The sequence below is a fragment of the Nycticebus coucang genome, chromosome 3, assembly GCF_027406575.1.
Source record: "Nycticebus coucang isolate mNycCou1 chromosome 3, mNycCou1.pri, whole genome shotgun sequence".
Taxonomy (NCBI): domain Eukaryota; kingdom Metazoa; phylum Chordata; class Mammalia; order Primates; family Lorisidae; genus Nycticebus; species Nycticebus coucang.
In genome coordinates this window covers 14,875,583-14,898,027 of record NC_069782.1, presented here as the reverse complement: position 1 = coordinate 14,898,027, position 22,445 = coordinate 14,875,583, and the positions used below count along the sequence as shown (strand labels likewise).

Sequence of the window (22,445 nt, the reverse complement as noted above, 5' to 3'; positions counted from 1 at the left end):
TAATTTGGAGCTGAGGAAGCTGAGGCCCAGGGAAGTGAAATCTTCTGCCTCAGGGAACACACAAAGAAGCAGGGCTTGGAATGCAGGCCTGTCTTCCCCCAGGGCTGAACTGTCCCACACCACAAAAGTTGATGGTACCCTTATTTTTAGGAAATGCACATTAAAATACTTCAGAGTAAAGGGGAATCACGTCTGCAATTTCCTCTTAAGCGGGGAAAGAAAGAGAGAGGGAGGAAGAGTGAAGGAGGGAAATCGTGGTAACATGTTATTACCATTTTGGAAATCTCAGCAAAAGGTATCTGGTAATTCTTGGAACTATTCTTGTAACTTTTCTGTAGGTCTGGGTTATGTCCAGATAAACATATGTTTAAAAGCTTGGGGTGGGAAGAAGAGGCAACTCATGCCACAGGAGGAAGGACAGAGATCCTGCTCGGCTAGGAGAAAGGGGGAGTCCTGGTCTGCACTCGGGGGTCTGGAAGGCAGGCTGAGTAGTCAGGCTCTATTGGGGAGGCAATGTGATACCTGGGGACTGGTGATGACTCGCTGCATCTAGCCAAGTCCGCCCATCCTTGGGCCTCCCGAAGGTGCACCTCCTAAACCCAGCCTGCTTATTGCTATGTTACCCACAGGGGGCACAACCCTCGGTCAAGTAGAGCATCTCTCACCCCCACTGTGTGGCTTCCACTCCAGTGGCTCATGCAGCACCCCACTCTCTCCACCCCAGGACAGGAGAGGGCCTTGGGGTGCTATGGTTCCTGTACTTCGCTGGAACCATCCACTGGGGAAGTGGAAGCAAACACCCTCTATGCATTCAAAAAAGTGCCCAGGGAGGGTGAATGATGCATCCAAGTTCACATAGGAGGCAGAATTGGGCTAGAACACCAGTGTCATGGGTTCCCAAGTGCTATTTCTTTCTACCACCATCCCTCTGCTATTTAAGGGCTCATAGTTAGCCTCGAGTCTGCCTTCCCTTGAAATACAGAATCCTTCTTTCTACTGATTTCTAGAGTAGATGTCTGTGGGGGAAGATTATACATATGAATCCTGAAACATGGGCTTTGGAGTCAGATGACCTGCGGTGACATCACTTCCTATAAGGGTGATCTTGAATAAGTGACGTAAACTCCCCCCAGCTCCAGTTTTCTCATCTTGAGAACGAGGATGATGATGTGTGCCTTGTTGGATGGTGGAGAAGATTCATTATTTCAAAAAACATTTCTTGGCCACTGATCTCGGTACTGAGGATATAAAGAGGAGGACGGGCGTCTTGCACCGCCTTTCTAATTGGAAAAGACAGTTCATAAACTTAGAAACAAACAAAGAAGACTCTTCCCCACCTCCCCCCCCCCACAGATAGCATTAAGACCTGAAAAGAAAATAAATGTGAAAAATGGGACAGTGGGAGGCGCCAGTGACTGGGGACGGTTGAGCTGCTCAGCTAGGCAGACTTCTCTGAGAAGGTTCTATCTGTGCTGGAAGCTGAGGAATGACAAGGACCCAGCCCTGGCAAGAGCGTGGGAGGCAGAGGGAGGGTTCAGAGCAGTCCTTGACAGGGGACTGAGCTTGGTTGGTAAAAGGATGAAAAGAAGGCCAGTGTGGTGGGGACATAAGGGAGGGCGTGGGGACAGGGTTGGGCGTAGCAAGACAACATGCCTTGGTGGGCCAGACACTAAGAATTCATTGTAAGTGCATTAGGGACCCACCACAGAGTTTTGAGCAGGAGAGTAATATGTTCTGATTTTTTCCCTGAAATCTGATAACACCATCGGCCCTCCATAGTCGCCGATTTTGTATCCACAGATTCAACCAAGCACAGACTGCAAAGATTTAGAAAAAACAAATAATTTTAAAAAAACAGCGAGTGCTGAGCGTGGTGGTGGCTCAGGCCTGTAATCCTAGCATTCAGGGAGGCCAAGGCAGGTGACTCTCTTGAGCTCAGAAGTTCAAGACCAGCCTGAGCAAGACTGAGACTCCATCTCTACTAAAAATAGAAAAACTAACCAGGTATGGTGGTGCATGCCTGTAGTCCCAGCTACTCGGGAAGCTGAGGCTTGCTTACACTCAAGAGTTTGAGGTTGCTATGAGCTATGATGCCACAGCACTCTACCCAGGGCGACAGAGTGAGACTGTCTCAAAAAAGAAAACCAAAAACAACACACACACACAGACCACAATGAAAAATAATACAAATAAGAAAATACAGTATAACAACTGTTTACCTAGCATTTACATTGTACTGGGTATTCTAAGTAATCTAGAGAGGATTTAAAGAATATGAGAGGATATGTGTAGGTTATATGCAAATACGACACCATTTTATTTCTGGGGCTTGAGCCTCTGTGAATTTCAGTATCCACAGGGGTCCGGGAACCAATGCCCCCACAGATACTGTGGACCCTGATGGATGACTACACTCACATACGCAGTGTTACTAATACAGGACCCGGTAAACATTTAATAAAGTATAACTTTATCATTGTTTATCATTCCCAGGTAGTGGTGCTAATCAGTAAAGACTTCCAGGAGGTGGGTGGCCCATGCATACCTTCATCCTAGAGGCAGCCCTCAGAAGCACCCTCGGAAGCACCTGGCCAGAAAGGGGGAGGGGAGTTGGAACAGCTCCTACCCTTCAACTTCCTCCCTTCCCCTCACTGCCCCCTCCCTCAAGCCAGATGACAGCCACTTCTGCCAGGCCAAGGGGCAGCCAGGGAAGAATCATAAGGCCCCCCTCCAGTTGGCTCCAACTCCAGGCCTCTGAACTGCCTTCACTTTGCCTTAAAAATGCAAAGCATTCCAGCCATTTTAATTACTGGGCGTTGTATAAGCCAGCAACCAGTTCATACAAAGGAACAACAGACAAAAAATGATTTTTCAACATGCCTTCAGCCTCTCCCCTCCTTTCCCTGAAATCAGCCCCCAGTCACAGGCTCCCCGGCCTTGCAAAACACTCCAGGTATGTGCAATCTTTTTTCTAGTTTGTTGAAGTGACATCAAGGTCTTTTTTTTTTCTCTCTCTCTCTAAATACTTGAGGCAAAAGCAGTTCCAGCTACCTTCAAGTGGTTTGGAAAGTTCCTGGTCATATTCTTACTTGAGACATTAAGACCATCAGAGGCCTCCATATTATATACACTGAAAACTTGGTTACAAAACAGTTTGGTGTGCAGTGGGCCTCTCTGGGCACCAAGGCAGGGCGTTTTAAGTTCCTAAAATTCTACCATAACTTCACTATAAGGGACTCCTCAAGAGGGAAGTTCAAATGCAATATCCCAAGACTGTTCAGTGTGGAGAATTATCAGTTTGTTATGTGACTAGGAAAGCCTGTTTCCTAATTCTGAATTTTCAGTAGTCTCTATGCATTTTCTTAACTAAATTTCATTAACAGGAGGAAAACTCAGTGAGCCCTGATGATGAGCTCACTTTCTAAAGAGGGAAAGTGACACCTAAACTGACAATCCCAGTACAGTGTGATACATTTCAAGTCAGATCATCTCTGCTGGGAGGCCCCCAGCTGAGCTGGGAGGGAAGGCTACTTGTACAGGATTGTCTTAATAATGAATATTGACAGTAGCCATTCATTGATTTTTGACACTGTGCCAGGCATGCTGCTAAATCCTTTCCATTTATTATCTCACGTATTCCTTACAACTCTGTAAGGTGGGTACTAATGCTGGCCTTGTAATCACAGATAGGGAATCGAGGCCCAGGAAGGTTAGGTTACTTGCCCAAGGTCACATGGTTAAGAAATGGCAGTGGTGTGCTGGTAAACATTTAACAACCAGCTCTCCAGGACAAAAAGCCCTGATTCATTGCATTTACGTTTCTGTGTGTAGATACTCCCATCAGGGTCACCTTTAAGTTGAATGTAGGGTTGGGAAGAATGTGCAGCAGCTGACTGTCATATGTAATAACATTTCCATCACACAGATGGGAAGAACATCAAGAGCACAGGTAAAAGTATAGTATAAAAATAATTAACAAGTGATGAGTTTTGAGCATTGGTGACCCTTGTTCTTATATTAATTGTAACTTCACATAATTAGATTTTTAATAATGGCTGTATTTAACTACCAACTTGCAGAATTCCTAAAAATGTAATAATCGGCTCTTGGAAGCCAGAGTGACTTGGTTCCAGCTAAGCACGGGGGCTGCAGGACCTTGCTCTTCACCCAGACAAGTAGCCAGGTGAGCCAGGAGAAAAGGTAGTCAGGGTCAAGAGCAAAGATCTGAGACATGAATACTGCAGAAAAGAAACATAGCGACATTCAGTGTTTAACTAATACAGAGAGACAGTGAGGGGTGCAGGGATTGGATGCTACTCTGTGAATTCTGGCTCCATCATTACTAACTGGGTGACCTCAGCCAGGTTACTAAACTTAACTGTGCCTCAGTATTCTTTTCTATAAAATGTGCACGATAATAATAGCCCCCACATCAGAGAGTTGTGCGAATTAAATACTTTTATACTTGTACAGTCCACGGAATAGGACTGGGAACATGATAATGTTCGGTAAATCTTAGGGCTTTATTATTTGATCTTTGCATCTACTTCTGTGACTTTGATGTTTGTTCTCATTTTATAGAGAATAAATGTATACTCCGTGAGCCACAGAAGGAGGAGACAGGACTTGAACAAATGCTCTGATTCTAACGTCTGTGCCTTATCCCAAGGGACCCCCCCTGAGCAATGTTCTCCAGAGGGCCTGCTGACAAACTCAAGGCCCTACAAAGTATCTCTTCTGATAGGGGCCATGTCCGATTCAAATTTTCCTGCACCTTGCTTAGTGGGTACCGGCAACAGGGAAGGAAGACCCATCTGGTGGCAGAAATGGGTCATCTCCCTGTTGCATGTCTTGACATTTTCTGTGTGTTCACTCTCTGCATGAAGAAGAAGGGTGGCCAAGAGTGTGGGCTCTGGCTTTGAACCCCAGCACTGCAGTATCCCAGCCACGTAATCTTGAGCAAGGGACATAAATTTCTCTGCACCTTAGTTCCCATAGTCTACAAAAGGGGATAATGACGATAAGCTCATCTGCCTCACCGTTTCTTCAATAAGAGTTAGTGTGAGTTACTATATACAAACCACTTAGAAGAAGGCCTGGTACCCAGGGAGTGCCCTGTAAGAGTCAGCGATTATTATTAAGGTTTTGTTTTTCTCTTTCTCCTCTCTCTGCCCCTTCTTTGGGTATTACTTACATAGCCAAAGGGGACATAGGAACAGGCTTGTCCTTTATAACACAGATCACTAGACTACAGGGTCCTTGAGGACAGGGGCAGTCTCGTTCATGTTTATACCCCCAGGACCACACCCTGGAATCCACAGGCTCTCAGTGAGAATGGCACCATGTGCCAGGGCCCTTATGCCATGTGTCTTATTCACCATATGGTGTTTGAAGAATCTCTCCTCTCTTTTACCACATGCCATCTGAGGCTTAGAGAGGTTATGGAGCTTGTTCAAGGTCACAGTGAAAAAACGAAGCAAGTTGAAGAAGGCAGACTGATATTGCAGGTCAAGCTGCCTTCTAAAGAATTCCACTGGGAAGTCTTGAAAGATCATTCAATCCAACCCCTGTTTTTGTATTTGTAGAAAGAAGGTTCACTGATTTACTCAAGGTCACGTAACTATTGTGGGTGGAAGGACTAGGACAAAAACCTGGTATGCTGCCTTGATGTCCTGTTTGAAGTTTCGGGAGGAAATGAAGCCATGCTCAGTAGCTGATCAGTCTGCCATCAGCTTGCCTCTGTGTTCTGGGCCCCATCTTTGTAATACAAATGTAATTTTCCTGTAGCATCTATTCAAACTCTGAATAAGGAAGGGCATACCCACATCCCTAGAAATTGCCTGACAAGTCATTTCTCAAAGTAAGAGATGCATCTCACCAGCCTTCTGACAAAACTCCCTCGTTGGCCTGCAGGGGTAGGCACTACATTTCTCTTTCTGGTTGGTTGCAGCAGGTAATGGCTGCTATCTCTGAGCACTCAGTGAGAACCCAAAAGACAAAGAAGAAATTGGCGGCATCCCAGATGCTGCTGTGAACGTGTGAGCACATTGACTGTGCAGTCTCTGGAGAGAGTGAAGGTTTGGGAAGAGACCTTCGGATCTGAATTACAGCTTTGCTACTTCCTTGCTTGTAACAAATTGGACATGCAATTTAACTTCTTTGAGCCTTAGTGTTCTTGACCATAAAATGGGCATAACATACTATTTCCGATTTAAGGTTGTGAGGATTCAAGGGAATACTGCATGGAAAGTGCCCTGTGCTTACCAGGTTTGACTTCCCTTCTCTTTGTTTTGCCTTTGAAATCCTTTTCAACTTACCATCCCAAAGGTGATGAAAGCTACGTAGCAGAGAAATAATTAACTTATTAAATATCCCTTGTGGGCTCAGCACTGAATTAGAGAAGGGGCCTGACTCCTTGTTTGCTTCGGCCAGTAATCCCTTGTCCACCACTCTGGGCCTGTTCTGTTGGACTTGGTGACTCAGCTGTCTCCTAGCTCTGACCTTCTGTCTTACAATGATATGGGTTTCTGAACACCTCCCTGCCTAATGGTTGGATACCCAGCTCTGTGACCTCATGGTGCACTTGACTGTCCCATTTAGTTCTTACCACTAATTAGTGTTTTGTCTTTCTCTCCCACTAGATTGGAAGCTCCTTGGGAGCAAGTCCATGCCTTATTCACTGTTTTTTTTTTAATTAATTTATACTTTTGAGACAGAGTCTTACTCTGTCATCCCAGGTATAGTGTCATTGTATCATAGCTCACAGCAACCTCAAACTCTTGAGCTCAAGCTATCCTTTTGCCTTAGCTGCCCAAGTAGCTGAGGCCACAGGTGCCCTCCACAATGCCTGGCTGTTTTTTTTTATTTTTAGTACAGATGGGGTCTCACTCTTGCTCAGGCTGATCTCCAACTCCCAAGCTTAAACAATCTACCCACCTCAGACTCTCAGACTGCTGGGATTACAGGCGTGAGCCACCTCGCCCAGCTGCCTTGCTCACTCCTCTCTCCAGGTCTGGTGTAGGGTAGTAAATACTCCACTAGTGTTTGGTGAATGTCTGAAAGAAGGAGGGGAAGGAGGGAAGCCTGTTCCTTTTCTCCAAGGACTTGATTATCACATCATGGCACACAAGCTGCAAATCACATAGTGGGGCAGTCATGAGTAAGGGTGTGCCCATCTCTTGGGATAAGACCACCCGCCTTATTGAAGCCATAAATTCATACCCTGTGCATGCACTTAGCTATCTGCTGTAGAAAATCAAGACATGGTAAAGGTAGAATGGAAAATCTGGGAATGCCAGAACCCAAACTAGTTGATCTGGAGGTAATCTTTGGATGGTGACTGTAACCTATAATGTAAAAACCAAAGAATTGCCATGTTCTCTGGTGCAGAAAAAGTCTAGGGGCTGGTGGGTGGAGCGGGGACTGGCTGGTCTGGTGCTAAGAACCATGAAGACCCAAGAGCCCAAAGTTGGCTTTGTGTGTCCAGCATTGTCACTGTGCAGCAAGAGGGGCTTTTGCCAGTGGGTCTGAGCATCACCACTCTATTGGCAAAGCCTTTGGTTCCAGCAAAAGGAAAATGCCAAAGTGTCTCACCTGGGAGACCCTTCTTTGATAACCTCAATCCCTGTGTCCTGATTCTGCAGACATTAAAACAGTCTTCTGATGAGAAACTAGCTTCCCATGAAGGTCTCCATGACCATCGGAAGAACACGGGGCTTGCCTTGACATGAGTTCTCCAGCCTATTGGACAATGAAATAACACATGGGAAACAAGAAAAATGGAATCATAGCTGGTTTGCTGATCTCTTATGAATCAAGGGTGTCCCTGAGACTCAGAAACTCTAAGAGTCTCATCTAGTTGAGTTTGTGTACCCAAGGAGCTGGATTCCAGAACAATTGTTTTAGTGAATTTGTGGAGATGATACTGTGACCCTCTTTTTATTCCTAACACTCATTGGTTGGTTTGTTCTTTTAGTATTTGTTAAGTGCCTACTATGTGCAGGTGCTATGCTAGGCGATTAGAGAAGTGCCTGGATTTGCTTGCAGAATTAGGCAGTGGGAGAGGTGTCTGGTTGGAAGCCTGGGGGATCCAGTGAGGATGGGAGAGGGGGCGAAGGAGGAGGGACATTGGGGGCAGTTAATTCTTCTGGGGGCAGAGAGAGGATCAGGCTGAACCCTGAAAGGTGAATATATGATTCTCAGCAGAGGAGGGTGGGGGAATATATTGGTAGAGGGCGGATTCCAGGCTAAGAGCTCAGAGGCAGAAACTGAGAGCTGGAATATAAGGGTGGAAGGTGGGGATGAGGTTTAGAGAGAGAAGTGAGAACAGGGCCTGCTGTCATGCAGCTGCAGGGTAGCAGTCACATTGCATTATATGTGAATGGCATCTTTTCCAGCTGTGGAGTGTGAGGCCCTGGGAAGAGCTGCATCCCAGGGGGCTTTGTGTATGTCTATGGAGTTTCAGACTTTGTTCAGATAGCCAAGAGAATGACACACGTGTAATCATTTCAAGCGGACTATAGCAGGAGTCCAGATTTATATTTTTAAACATCAGAGCAGCAGAGCAAAAGTTGAATCTGATAGAGAAAGATTCTGGGCAGGCTAATTATGTGACTATTAAAATTGTGGGCAAAGACTCTATGGAGGCCTGATCTGAGGCAGCAATGGTAAGAATGGGGAGAAAGGGATGGCGAGAAGAGATATGGGCAAAGAGAATCTAAAGGGCCTGGTCAACAGGGTGCCACCATTGGGAACAGAGAACCCTGGAGGGGACAAAGAGAGGAGACAACAGTAAGTTGTGGACAGGAGTCTGAGGAGGCCATGGGACATCCAGGTGAACTGTCTGGGAGGAAGATGGATATAGAGCATGGGCGGGCAGAGGGAGGCTGCTCTCAACGTCTGGTGTAGCCGCAAGGCAGGATGGTTGGCAGAGACCCCAGGAGAGCGTGGAGGCTAAAAGGGAAGAGAAGGGTGCCAAGGACAGAGAATTGGGAAACGCCTACATTTTAACGTCAGGAAGAGCCTAGAGTCTGCCAAGAAGACTGCGAAGGTACAGGTGGGGAAGTGGAAAGCAAAACCCCAGACAGAGCAGACTCTCAGCTGCCAAGTTCAGAGGAGGATGAGACCAACAGCACTGACTGCTCTTTGGATGGTCCTCACAGCACAGGACAAGCTGGTTTCAGTTCCAGCAGGTTCCACTGAAGACACCTCAAATGCTTGCAGAAATAAGATCTCCAGCCCAGCCTGACAGGAGGCTGATCACATGTCCACCTCATCCCCTCCCAAGCCATGAGAGCACCCGGCCACGACACTCGTGTGTATTATCTGCGTGAAGCGGAGTGTGCAACCTTCAAACAAACCACAAAGGAGCTACTCATTTTTAAAGGAAAAACACATGAGCTCCATGGGCATAAGGAAGACATTAAAACAGGGTGGAGGATGTTTTCCCTCCCCTTCATATTACCCTTCACAGAAATATCGACTACCTGAGAATACGGTCATTGAAACACACACACACACACACACACGCACACGAACGGGCATTTAACTCTGGAATATTTAACTCTGCTTTCTATGTCTCGCCACCCCAGAAAACACAGGACCCAAAATGTCTTTGCTGCACACACATGTATTTGCTGACTTAAAATTCCTGGGAGTCACTTCCTGTGGGAAGAAATAGGAAAACTCCAGGATTCATGTAAATGTAGACAGATACTCTGACTGAGGGGTCTTGGCTATCCAGGCAGGGCTGCGGAGGTGGGAGAGGGGCAATTTTACTACCACGAAATTGGCTCCAGATGGAAGGCAGGAAAGGTGTTTACTCTCTGCTGGTCCAGAGGCACAGAGAGCCTGGAGTCCCATCTAAGGTTCATAACTGCCCGGGGCTGGGCAGCATCCCCACTGAGGGTCTGGCCAGCTCTGGTGGTGATGGGTGGACCAGGCTGTCTGCTACTCGGAAAAGGCTATTTTGAATATAATGACTTTCACATGGACTGTGGGGTTTGTGGGGGAAGGCTTTGCGGCTGGGGTCTGGAGGTGTGGTGGGAGGGAAGCCCACAGGTGCTCTTGGCAACTGAGATGACACATGTCCTGTCAGCACGTTCTCCAGGTTGAGTCTCCAGAGGCCAGCTCTGCCCTGGACGAGTGGGCCCGTGGCATCCTCTGGGTGCTCTCAGATCTCCCGGAGACCCCCGCCCCCAACCCGTGATTCACAGCTGTGTAGCTTCCCCAGAGCACGTCTCCCCCGTGGGTTGACGTGCGGCCAGCTCAGGGGTGGAGGAGCAGGCAGCCGCGGACCAGACGGGATGTTGACTGAGCCATCTGTGGCCTTGGCAGATGGGAGGGGTTAGCTTCACCCACTCAAAGGCACTCACCCCACCGACTAGCGCGGAATCGCGCCTGTGCCGCCTTCACAGGGAGACGGGCCGAGGCTGCAGCCCGAGTGAATGTTCTCTGGCTTATAGCGCCCCCTAGCACCGGCCTGCGGGATAGAGCTCGGTGAGCGACCACCTGCCTGCCTTGAAACCCTAACAGCGTCCCCGGGGCTGGTCATTGGACCCATTTAACTAATGTTTACTACACTCGTTTTTACACACTTGATCCCTGTCCTCAAAGGGAAACAGGTGAAAAAAATCACATTAGAATCAGCCTAGTGTCATAAACGAAGGAAATACCAGTGTCGTGGGGATACTTGGGAGGTGGGAATCAGAGAAGGCTTCCTGGAGGAGGTGACATCTAAGCTGAGAGCGAAGGATGTGGAAGAGTTCAATGAATTTTAGAGATCCCCCCCAAATGGAAATAAAACAGACATGCTTCTTTACCTTTTAAGTAACTACAGAGGCTCTCCCAGACACAAGATCATTCCTCAGACTCCCCTACGCCTTTGCCATCAGCATCACGATATTCTCTAAAATTCTTTGTTTTCAGCTCTGAGTCTTGGGAGATAGAGAAGTATAGGCATTGATTGAACGCCTTGTGGGTGGTCTTCAGGGCACATTCCGTATGGGCAAACTTGTTTGAATGGCAAGAGCTATCTTCTCTTCAGAAACATTCACTTGTCCTTGAGAAATGTCTCATGGAATCTTAGACTTGTGAAGCACCAAGGGATGAGGGATCGTAAAGACCAGGCAGTTCTTTCATAAATGAGAAAATTGAGGCCTGGACAGGTGAAGTGACTTGCCCAAGGCAGGCACACAAATATAGCAAGGTTGGGAACAAACTTCAGGCTTAAAAAAAAAAAGTTTTATCCTAGCCATTTTTTTGTCCCCCAGAAAGTTTTCACGCATCTCTTTGTAGTGATATGTTAGGAATGTTTTCAAAAGGTATTAGATAGTAATTTAGAAAGGGAAAAAACAAACACACAAGAGATAAACCTCTCATGAGTACAAAGCTATGTTTGTTCTGATTGGATCAGATAGTGATTATTATCATAGTAGAGAATGATTTAATCGGTGTAAGTAGATGTCTTCTATGGGTTGACCACTGTACAAAGAGACTCGAACAGATCCATCTACAGATTTGAAAAGCAGATCCAGGATTTGTGAATGGCTGGGATTTCTGAAGCCAGAGGGCAAGCACTGGGCCACACCCTGCCACTGAGGGGCCTAGGATCAACAGATAGGCAAGTTCTTTCACCTGTCTGGACCTTATTTTCCCGTCTATAAAGTGAAGATGAGTAGCCTCTGAAGTCATTTTTTGACTTCCAAATTCTATGAACACTTCCTACAGATTCTAGCCTCTTATAACATTTTACAAAACAGGTGGGCATGAAGTCATCTTTCCTAGTAACATTCCAAGAAAGGGGATACTGAGGCAGCCTGGTAGTTTGGGGACAGGTCAGACACATGCTGAAACTTCTTCAGTACTTCACATTTATAAATCTCTCATTGTTCTTAGCTGTCAGGAGAAAGAGGGTGCTCTTTCTCGAATCTTTAGGGTGAAGACAGAGCTGATTTTAGATGTGTGGGCAGAGGGGAGCTGCTTTAGCCTAGGCACAAAGGGAGAAGTTCCCAACTCAGTCTCTTGAAGTTCACAGAATTCTAGTGATGGGAAGGGAAGATGTGTGGATCAGCTTAGAATAGGAGGCAAGTGGAAATGAACTACAATGCAGTTTTGTTACCTTTCAACTGGAAAAACAATGAGAATGTGCTTGCATTTGCATAATTAAGTAGTTGCTGGAATCTAATGTTTCAGATGCTTTATTGGAGGAACTTGCTGCTTAAAGTGGAGCAGAAGTTGTCTACCTGAAACTCACATTCTGAGCAAGGCTTTTCCTTGGAGAACATGTTGGCACTTTGGACAAAACTGTAACAAGAAAAGAAAAATAGAGACGAGAGGCCCTCTATCATATAAGATGCTTATCCAAAGTGGATTTGGTCTGGAAAGGCTTATAAAACCTTCCACATGACTAGCACTGTGAGGATAAGTGAATCTCTTAAATCCCATCAAGTATGCCCTCATTTAGCTTGGCCTTTTGGAGTGGCCTCTGGGGTGCTTTCGCTCAGAACTCAATGGGCTATTGGTCATACCTATGCTCAAGTCTCCTGGAACCCTGTTTTCTTCTTAGAGGGCCAAAACTCAGTATAGCCAGATATCCTAGGCCTCCTAGGTATTCCTAGCACAGTTAAGGAAGTAATACAACCACATCCTGTGAATCAATGAACATAGTGTTGGAAAAACTTTGAGATAGGGAGACAGCTCTCTGGGTTAGACTGTAGTTAGAGTGAGGTTGGGGGATGATCTTCAAAGTTGAGTTGGGGATAAGACAGGAAGATGTGGAAACTGCTTTCCCTTCCCTGGCTAATATGTGTAAGGGGGAAAAGGAGTTTAAAAACTGTTCTTGAAAATACCGTCTCCTACAAAGTTTTCAGCTTCTGCCATCCTGATGTCACTTCTCAGAGGTGTAAACAAAGTTTACAAAGTTTCTGAGAACGAGGCCAAACTTGTATTTCTGCCAGTTCTGTAGCATTTCTAAAGCCTGAACATACAATTCTCTTTCTAAAAGCATGAGGTGGGAGAGAAAGGGAGAGAGATAAAAGTACAGAAAGACAGAAGGTCCCAGCTGCAGAAGGGCTTTGCACGGTTAGATCTAACTGCTGCTACAGTTCAGGGAATTACATGTTTGTCTTAAGACAAGAAGGGTCAGTGGAAATGGGTGACTTGCATTCCTGGCTGGTCACCAATCATCCCATCTTTCTGTGCTGTTTCCTCTTCTGGAAAGTACAAATGATACTTGTGCTGGCTTTTCCTATCTAGAAGCATTATTGTGAGATATAATGAGGTGAGGTTTGGAACCCTGCCTTAAAAAATATAAAGCGGAACCAAGATGGTAATAATAAGGATAGTGATTGCATTAATTACAATTACTGGCAATCATCTGTCATAGCCAGTCACCTAGTATCCTAGAGAGTTCTCCAGGATCTGGTTTTACTCCAGTTTTGGATCTGTTCACCCCAACATCCCTTACTGAAAGATGGAGGCCTGTCTGCCTCAAGTAGGTCACCACTTCCTCCTGGTCTTTCTACTCTCTGCTCTTCAAGTAAGCACAGAACCTCTGCGGGAGCTGTTCTCCCTGCCTGCCGCCCTTTTCTGCAGATTGTCCCACTGCGGGTGCTGGCTCACTTCTTAGCTGGGATGGCTCCTCAGGTGCACTTTCCTTGCTGTTTCACAGAAAGCAGGGCCTTCTTCCCTGCTTTCGTCAAGTCTAATCCATGGCTCTGTTTGGTTTTCTTCTTAGCATTCACACCATAGAAAAGTACCCCGTGTGTTCATGAATTTCCATGGGGCCAAGGGTTTTGTCTTGCTTACCCAAGCACCTGAACAGCGTTTGCTGAGTGAATACACAACCCTGCTTGCTTCAGAGGAGCCAAGAAGCACAACCGTCTAATATAGTAAGCTCCAAATGGCAGATGGCTGCTCAAAGAGAGAAGAGGAGAGGTGAGGAGAGGAGAGGAGGGGAGGGGAGGGGAGGGGTAACATCTGTCCGGGTCCTTTCCCCTTGTCCCGCTCTCTCCAGAGAAGGGAGAGGGATAGTATTTGGCAGTTCGCCCTAGACGGTCCACCAGGCTCAGTCAAGTTCTCCAGGGCAGGGTACTGAGGTTGGGGTTGCGCTGGAGTGGGTGAGTAGTAAGCAGTTGGTGGGGGTTTGGGACAGAGGCGGTCAGAGGCCCGGGGTGGGCGTGGGGTGAGGGTGCAGGCCAGAAGGGGCAGGGGAAGCCGCTGGGGGCCAGGCGTCAAGCGCGGTCCGGGGCGCGCCCTAGCCCACCCACTCGCGTGCCCACAGCCGTATTATTCCCTATAAGGATCTGAACGGTCCTGGACGGCCCCGCCCCGTCGGCCCGCGCCCCCGGCCCCACCCCCTTTTCGGAGGGCCGATGAGGTAATGCGGCTCTGCGATTGGTCGGAGGGGGCGGGGTCCGGAGCGCCCGAAGGGGGGCCGGGAGGCCCCCCCGCACTATATCTCTTGTCGGCCCAAGCAGCGGCGCAGAGCAGACAGCGGGCAGGCGGTGGGTGCTCGGACGACTTCTCCTCTTCGTCCTCCTGTCCTCGTCCTTCTCCGGCTCCTCCGGCTCCAGCTCCCGCTGCTCCCCCGGAGAGACCGCCGGCTCCCGGAGTCCTGCGCCAGCGCCCCGGCAGCCTCGCCGCGCCCCATCCCATCCTGCTGGGCACTCGGAGGGCAGCGCGCCGAGGCCAAAGTTGCCCCGCACGGTAGGGCGGGCGAGCTCGGGCTGCAGCGGCCCCGCCGGCGGCGCGCACCGCAACTTTGGAGAGGCGAGCAGCGGCTCCGGCAGCGGCGGCGGCAGCAGCAATGACTCCCTGGCTCGGGCTCGTTGTGCTCCTGGGCATCTGGAGCCTGGGGGACTGGGGCGCCGAGGCGTGCACATGCTCGCCCAGCCACCCCCAGGACGCCTTCTGCAACTCCGACATCGGTAAGCGCTCCTGGTGCCCCGCCCGAGCCCCGCGCTGAAGCCGGGACTGCAGCGCTGGTGGGGGTGTTAGGAGGAGCCCTGCTCCTTTTCTGTGCCACCAGAGGGGCAAAGGTACTGGGGCGGAGTGGGGAGACTCAGAGTCCTCGGGCAGGGGCTCTGGCATGTTCAAGGCGGGATGATGCCCCGCAGAGGAAACCCACTGTGGCCAAGTGAACCCCTGGCAGCCTGTGCTCTCCTGCTAGGGTGTGAGGTTCCTCCTGGTCCTTCTGACATCTGGAAAACTTCCCCATTCACTGCCGAAGGAGGAAGGGCTGGGGGTGGGGGTGTGTGTGTGTGGATGTGTGACATTGTTCCTGAAACTTGGAATGCTAATGAAAGTGCTGGGATATAGACTAGTTAAAAAAAAAAAAAAAGTTATGAGCCATGTGCAAGGAAAGTTGCAGGAGAAACTTAAGAGTGTTCAAAGTTTGCATCATCTCCTGCACCTTTGAAGTTCACTTTTTTCACTGAGACCCTCCCTGGATCCGACTTCCCAGGGCAAGTTCTAAGGGAGCTCCTTAGAGCACCAAGTTTGGGCGCATTGAAGGGGGAAAAAGGAGAAGAAAGCTGTGGGCTTGCCCCTGGTCCTGGAGGAACTCTATTGCCAGTGTTGATAGGAAGCAGGAGGTGGCGTGTGTGAGGGATCACTTATCACAGAGCTGTGAAAATTTGCAGTAAGTCTATATTTTTTCCTTGAATGTGCATGGAAAGGGGAAGAAATGGGCAGGAAAATCTGTCGCCAAAAGGACCAAGATGCCAAGGGTCACGTCATGGTCACAATTCCAAACTGGACTTAGTGTCTTGATCAGAGAAACCCAGTAAGAAATAGAACCAGTTTGTATGGAGGGCCGGGAGAGTGTCCCAGGGTGTCCTGGGAGACTTTTTTGGGAGTTTTCGGACACTTGTGTTTGGATGGCCAGAGGTAGAGTGGCAGCCGAAAACATCCCTCCCCTCCTTTCCCACTCGTAAGTTGTGCAAGTCCCGCGGCCCCTCTTTCTCTCTGTGCGAGTGTGTGTGTGCGTGAGCACGCGTGTGTGGCCAGGCATACTTGTATGCAGGGTGGCAGGGTAGGACTGCCTCTCTGCCTGTGTCACCGCCCTCTGCCTATGTAGATTCAGAGGTAAAGAATAGAGTGTGTGTGTTTTAAGTGCAGTCATAAAGGGGAAGGAAATTTTCCACTGGGTCTTGGGTAAGGGACTCCACAAGTGTGTTGTGGTGAGGAGGAGGGAGCGGGGGAGGCGGCTGAGGTTGGGAGGGGCAGTGCTGGTGGGCCAGGCTGAGCCTAGCAGAAGTCAGAGAGGTGGCTGTGGTGACCAGAAGGTCAGTCCATTGGCAGCTAAGGGTGTTTGTGTGACCTAGGGTCACCCTTGTTAAGAGGTTTCCTGGGGCCTGGCATGGCGGGCTGTCCCTTCTCCCCAGGGAATCTGGCTGGCCCTGAGTTTGGGGATTGCTTTGAAGAATCCCTTGGGGCTGCCTGAAGCCTGGGAAGGTTTTTCTCCCTCCGCCCCTGCAAGCCTCCACCCAGATTCCACTTGGCCTACCACTTCTCTCCCCAGTTGGTGACATTCCCACCTGATTAGTGTGGGGAGCTGTTGTTTCTGCAGCCGAGTTCTGATGCTGCCCAGGGCAAAGCACACAGGTAGATGGGAGGCTGGCAGGTGCAGTTGGGGTGTGCAGACTCACAGCCCAAGCCTCTTCTGCTTGAAAATGGGTTGGCTGCATTCACTTGGGTTTGTGGTATACGAGGGGAAGGGCCCTCATCCCTCCCTTTTGCCCTTTGCTTTGAGATCTGTTCTCTGGAACTTCACCAGGAAAAAGTGGGAGCAGCAGATCCTGCTTTCACTAGGAACCCTCCTTGACTCTGTTCCCAGCCTGGGTTTCAGACTGTGGGTCTGTGCTGATGTAGAAGGTTTCTTATAATGTCTTTGCGTTGATTCAAGAAATAGCTGCCCCCCACCCTCAACCCAATAAACTACCTAAAGAAAAGCCGAGTTACCAGGAAGTACCCAAAGACCAGAACATTGTGGTAGCAAAAATAAAAAAGAAATGAATAATCTTTGATGCTCTGGCACGGATCCAAAATTGCTTTGCCTCGCTTTGGTGCACTGCACTAGTAGCAGTGATGAGCTAATGCTTTTAAAATGGGAGGTGTGGGTGTGGGCCGCTGGCGTGCTGACCTCCCGCCGCCTTTCAGAGCGCCCTTCGGCTGTCTAGTAGGTGGCTCAGAGCCTTTGTGGTTTCCAGGCTGGGTTGAAGTTCTGCCCATTCTCTCACTGAAGAAAACGTGTAGGATCTCCCCAGTCTGCTTGAGCACTACAACCTCACTGGTCAACACTGTAAAGCCCACAAAAGATGCTGAGCCAGCCTGCCTACTTCCTCTTCCAGAACCTTCCTGGTAGTTATCTCTCTGTGGCTAGATGCCATGTTGCCCGGCTAAGGGCCTACAGTACCTGGCTTGGCCCTCTCCCAGGGCTCCCCATGGCCTGGGCTTCCCTCTCCTCTCTCCTCATCTACAGGTGTCCTTTTTTGCTTTTCTTCCCCAGGGCCTCGCACAGCTTTCTGGGTGAGGAGGAGTTAAAAGGTGTTTCTATGGCAACTCTGGGCCCTGCACCCTATGGAAGTGTTTAGGAGAAGAATAAACTACATGCCAGCTTGGCTTATGAGACATACTGTGGGGGAAAGGAAGGGACTTGGCAGCAGGCAGGCTGTCTGCGGCCCCCTCCCCACCAGTCACTGCCCCTGAAACTCCTGACAAAACCTTGACTCTGCAGGAGGAAGGGGGGGGCAGTGCTGGGATGAAGAAAGCGGCCTTGGCCGGGCACATCCTGCTCCAGCAGCTCCGTCCTGCTCAGGAAGGGCTGGGCACTGCCAAGCGCTTTCTGAAAATTGGTGTGTGTGTGTGTGTGTGTGTGTGTGTGTGTTTTCTGCAAAGGTGGCAGGGGAAGGGGGCAGGCAGCAGAGAGAGAGAATTTTGCTTCAGAATGCCGAGCCCTCTTCTCTCCAGCCCTTTGCATGAAGGAGCCGGGCTGCAGGATGGAGTGTTCGGGGCCTGCCCCCAGCCTGTTGGGAATTCGAGACTGAGGCTCAGCTTGGGGGCTGGCTGCCAGCCCTGGAGGGTGGCCCCTGCATATCTCTAAATTGTTTTGACAGGGGCCATTGCCAGCAGATTCTTTTAGTATCAGATCTGAGGTTGTCCTTTTAGCAAAGAATCCATTTGCAAAGAAACAAGATCTATTCCCTCTCTCTTGTATACATGCAATTGCATTTCAACACTGGGTTTTGAAGTTTAAGGACAATAAAAAGAATCAGACTTTGGAGAGGAGCCAGCCACTTAATGGGGCAAGTCCAGGGGATGTAGGTTGTAGGCATCTTGGGAACCAGGGAAAGAAAAGAGATGCTATTGGGCTGGAGGTGGGAGGACAGCTCTCAGAGGCCATCTCTTTTAACCTCCTCCCATCCGCACCCAGCAGCCTTAAAAGTAGGTATTGCATCCATTTTCCAGGAAAAACACTGAGGCTGAGAGAGGTTTGTGCCTGGCCACCTGGCTACACCGTGGTAAGGCTAAGACGTATCCTTAGCTGTGCCAGTCTTCAAAAACTTTCCAACATTCACTGGGCTATGATATTCTAAGGCTGGTAATGTGCAGCTGGAGCAGACAGTTAACATTTGAAGAATGCTTCACGTCTAAATTTGGGAAGTTTTCCTTGAAGATACAAACATGGCCTAAATGGCCAGAAGTTTTGAGAACTTATTCCTAATATTCCTTGGCTGTTAAAACTGCAAAAGACCCTCAAAACTATCAAGCTGCAGTGAGAAAATGACTGTGTGGTCCCACCGAGGCCCAGGGAGAAGCAAAGCTGATAGAGACATCTCAGGGCCTCGGGACTCTGCCCCTTCTAGGTGGGGGTGAGCTGGAGCCCCCCTGGGGGAGGTGCCCAGTCTGTGAGGATGTGTGCAGAGGAAGGAAAGCCAGAAAGGGAGTCAGGAGACCAGGTCCCTGCTGGAGAAGGTGCCCCTCTGACAGTTCTGTGTCCCTTTCACAGTCCCCGGATAGATAAGGCTGGAAAAGTGGCTGTGGAAGTGGCTCCGGGTGGAGGGATTTTTGTTTGTTTTGCAGGAGCAGCAGGAACCATTCAGCCCCACTGCTGAACGGCACATTCCAACAGGTTCATTAATTAAAAACAAAAACAACAACACAATTTTCCATTGCACTTGGCTTTTACCATTGCAGCTAGTATAAACAAGGAGGCCCCTTCTTCTAGCCTTTGTCATAGTCGACTTCTGGGTGGCCTTGAAAGGCAGTGTGGGGTGGTGGAGAGGCCGTGGGGAGGGCACATCTGGGCTCAACTCCTTCCTTGAGGGCTGAATAATGTGCTCAGCCACATATTGGATGTCTCTAAGCCTTAGTTTCCCTATTTAGAAAAGGGGACTAAATGTGCACCTAGGCCCTTTTTACACTTTTAAACTTAGAAGTATTATATGCATACATTGTATGTATCTCTGTGGGTATCTAATTCATCCATCCACTACTCAGCTGTCTGTCCATCCATCCATCCATCCATCCATCCATATCTGTGTCTCTCCATTTAAAATCAGAGGAAAGGTTTTTTGATCACTGCTTTGAATTCTAGTCCCTTCTCTAAATCCTTTCCTCTCTGCATTTATAGACACAGGCACCCCTAGCAAAGTAATAGTAGACTTTTCTGTTAGAAACACGAATAGTAGAACACACTTAGTATTCTGCTTTTTAAAATTTAACAATGTGTTTTAGGTACCTTTCTCATTTGATACACACACACACACATACACATACACACACACACGGGTCTACTTTATTCCTTTTATGTATAGTGTTCCATAGGATTATAATTTTAAAAGGTAATAATTATAGAGAGGTTACTATAAGCACAGGAACCTTCTGAGTCATTAACATGCATTAACTCATTTAATTATCTGCACAGCTCTCTGAGGCAGGTGTGTTTTTGTCATTTCTACTTTATAGCCAAGAAAACGGAGGCTTAGAAAAATTAGGTAATGTGGTCAAGGTTATATAGCTGGCGAGTAACAGAACCTGTATTTAAATCCCTATGGTCTGGCTTTACAATATATTCAACTATATACAGGTGTCTGTAAAGATCATGTGCAAATTGAAATGGCACACTATTTTAAATTGCACACAAACTTTATGGACACTTGTGTGTGTGTATAATATATTGTACTATATAATATTACATGTGCTATATTATATCATAATCATATTATATATTGCTATCTACTATTACATTACTATAATAATAATATATCCCTATAGGGATATGATCATTTATTTAGCCAGTCTCCTACTGATGTATATCTGAGCGTCTGCCAGCTTTTCATCCTTACGATGAGTGCTGTAACAAATAGTTGTTGTATGGTGGCAGATATACAACTGGAATTATTGGACACAGGTATGTGCATTATCTATGTTAATAGTTCCTACCACCATTTATTGAGTAATTGTGTAAGTCACTTTATAAAAAATATTTCTAATGCTTGCAATGACTGTGCAAAATAAATGCTATTGCCCCCATTTTACAGAGACATAGTTGAGGGGGAAAGGTCTAAGTGAGTTCTATCTAGTCACCTCAAACTTGTGCCTCAAAGGGGCACAACTTGCAAATGGCAGAACCAGGGTTTTCTGCCAAAGTCCGGTTACTTTTCCTTTCTCTGCCCTCCACCAAGATTCCCCTGGGATTTTTTTTGCACGCATGTGTGCACACAAACACGCACAAACTCCTCTGCAGCTTCCTGTCTCTTCCCTTGCACTCCAGAGTGGCTGTGTCAAACACACTTTTTTCAGATGGGTAACACGAGAGGACAGAGGAACCGTCACAGCCCTGTGCTTGAGATCCTTCCATGCTTCTCTCAAATGGGAGAACAGTTTGTAACTTGTATTGACTTTCTGAGCTTTTCTTTTCTTTTTGCTTCCCTCTTTGTCTCTTTGAAAGGGACCACTGAGACCAAGTTCATGGGAACATTTTCACAGGGGGAGAGGGGCTAAAGGGCCGGGAAAGCTGGGACCCTTGGTTTGTTGCAGTTTTGGAGTCTTTCAGTTGAAGACAGCTTTGTCTTTTTGCTTTCATAGTAAGCAATGGACATTTTGTTTGACTTGGGGGACTCACACGAACTCAGGTTCAAAAGCATATGTGGCCATGGTACACACACAAGGGTTTTCCTTTCTCACCCAAAGCTCTGTCCCCGGCCCATGTTCATGGTGGCAGGGAGGGGACTTATCCTTTAGTCCCCCTGGTATTTGGTTGGTGCTTGGATGGGAGTGGTGGGCTGGCCAGGAGGAGGGGTATTGACTGCCCAGAGGAGACAGGGTGGACCCAAACAAGAAGGACACTGAGTGGCCAGGTGAGGTGGCTCCTGCCTCTAATCCCAGCATTCTGGGAGGCTGAGGCAGGCAGATTCCTTGAGCTCAGGAGTTTGAGACCAGTCTGAGCAAGAGCAAGACCCTGTATCTACTAAAAATAGAAAAATTAGCTGGGCATCATGGTGGGTGCCTGTAGTCCCAGCTACTTGGGAAGCTGAGGCAGCAGGATCCCTTGAGCCCAGCAGTTTGGAGTTGCTGTGAGCTAGGCTGACGCCGCAGCACTCTAGCCTGGGCAACAGAGTGAGACTCTGTCTAGGATAAAGTATTATAAAATGACTTTTACAAAGGCCAGCGTGGACCCCTCCGACCTCCTCTTCCTCATCTCCTGGCAGGCCCTTCCTGCTCTAGCTGCTGGTCCGCGCTCTCTCGGGGGCTCCTGTCCTGCTCTAGCTGCTGGTCTGCCCTCTCTCGGGGGCTCCTGTCCTGCTCTAGCTGCTGGTCCATGCTCTCTCGGGGGCTCCTGGCCCACGACGCCCCCTCAGTTTTGAACACCCCTCATTAACTTCTCATTCGGTCCCATTTCCCTGCCCACTCCCTGGCATTGGTGCAGAAGAATAGTCACATACCTTGCCCAGATTTTCAACATGCTTAAAAGAGCACCAGCTCTGGTAATAGCCAAGTTCTTCAAAGCCACATGGGAAATCCCCAGAGGAGGACGTTTCTGGGCTGTGGGGTGAGAGCTCAGAGCTGTGTGCCACCCAGAGGGGTGCATGCAGCCCCTCTGAAAGGCAAGGCACGTGCCACACTGTCTGCCTTACGTGGTAAGTCTAGTCCCATCTTTGGCTGAACATCATTCTCCAGCACCCTCCCAGAGAACAGAAGTGGAGATTTCTAACTGATACCCCACCAGGAGTTCACCAGAAATAACAATACTGCGCTTACCGGTTATCATGGTGCACTCACTGTGTGCCAGGCACCGTACCAAACTCTTTAACCTGTATGTCAGCCATGCTGTGAGGTGGGGTCACCCGCCCCACTGCCTGGTGAGCTGTTTGAGGCTACAGAGGTCAAATTGCTTGCCAAGATCATGCCGCTCGGAACATTTACTCACTTAGCCTGTGTCC

General features: G+C 48.5%; 2 protein-coding genes across 5 annotated transcripts in view; one reads left to right on the top strand and one right to left on the bottom strand.

Moving 5' to 3' along the window:
• Window positions 1-22,445, bottom strand: part of SYN3 (synapsin III) — a 449,664-nt gene that overhangs the window by 228,164 nt on the left and 199,055 nt on the right. The window lies entirely within an intron of this gene.
• The window catches only part of TIMP3 (TIMP metallopeptidase inhibitor 3), a 58,835-nt gene continuing 50,275 nt past the window's right edge, over window positions 13,886-22,445 (top strand). The window contains exons 1-2 of one of the 2 annotated variants that reach the window (XM_053582389.1): window positions 13,886-13,935; window positions 14,478-14,927. In XM_053582389.1, the coding sequence (XP_053438364.1) occupies window positions 13,901-13,935; window positions 14,478-14,927 (485 nt within the window). In that variant the 5' untranslated portion in view covers window positions 13,886-13,900. Of the gene's footprint in view, window positions 13,936-14,475; window positions 14,928-22,445 lie in introns of those variants that run through there. The other variant, XM_053582390.1, reaches the window with a different exon arrangement.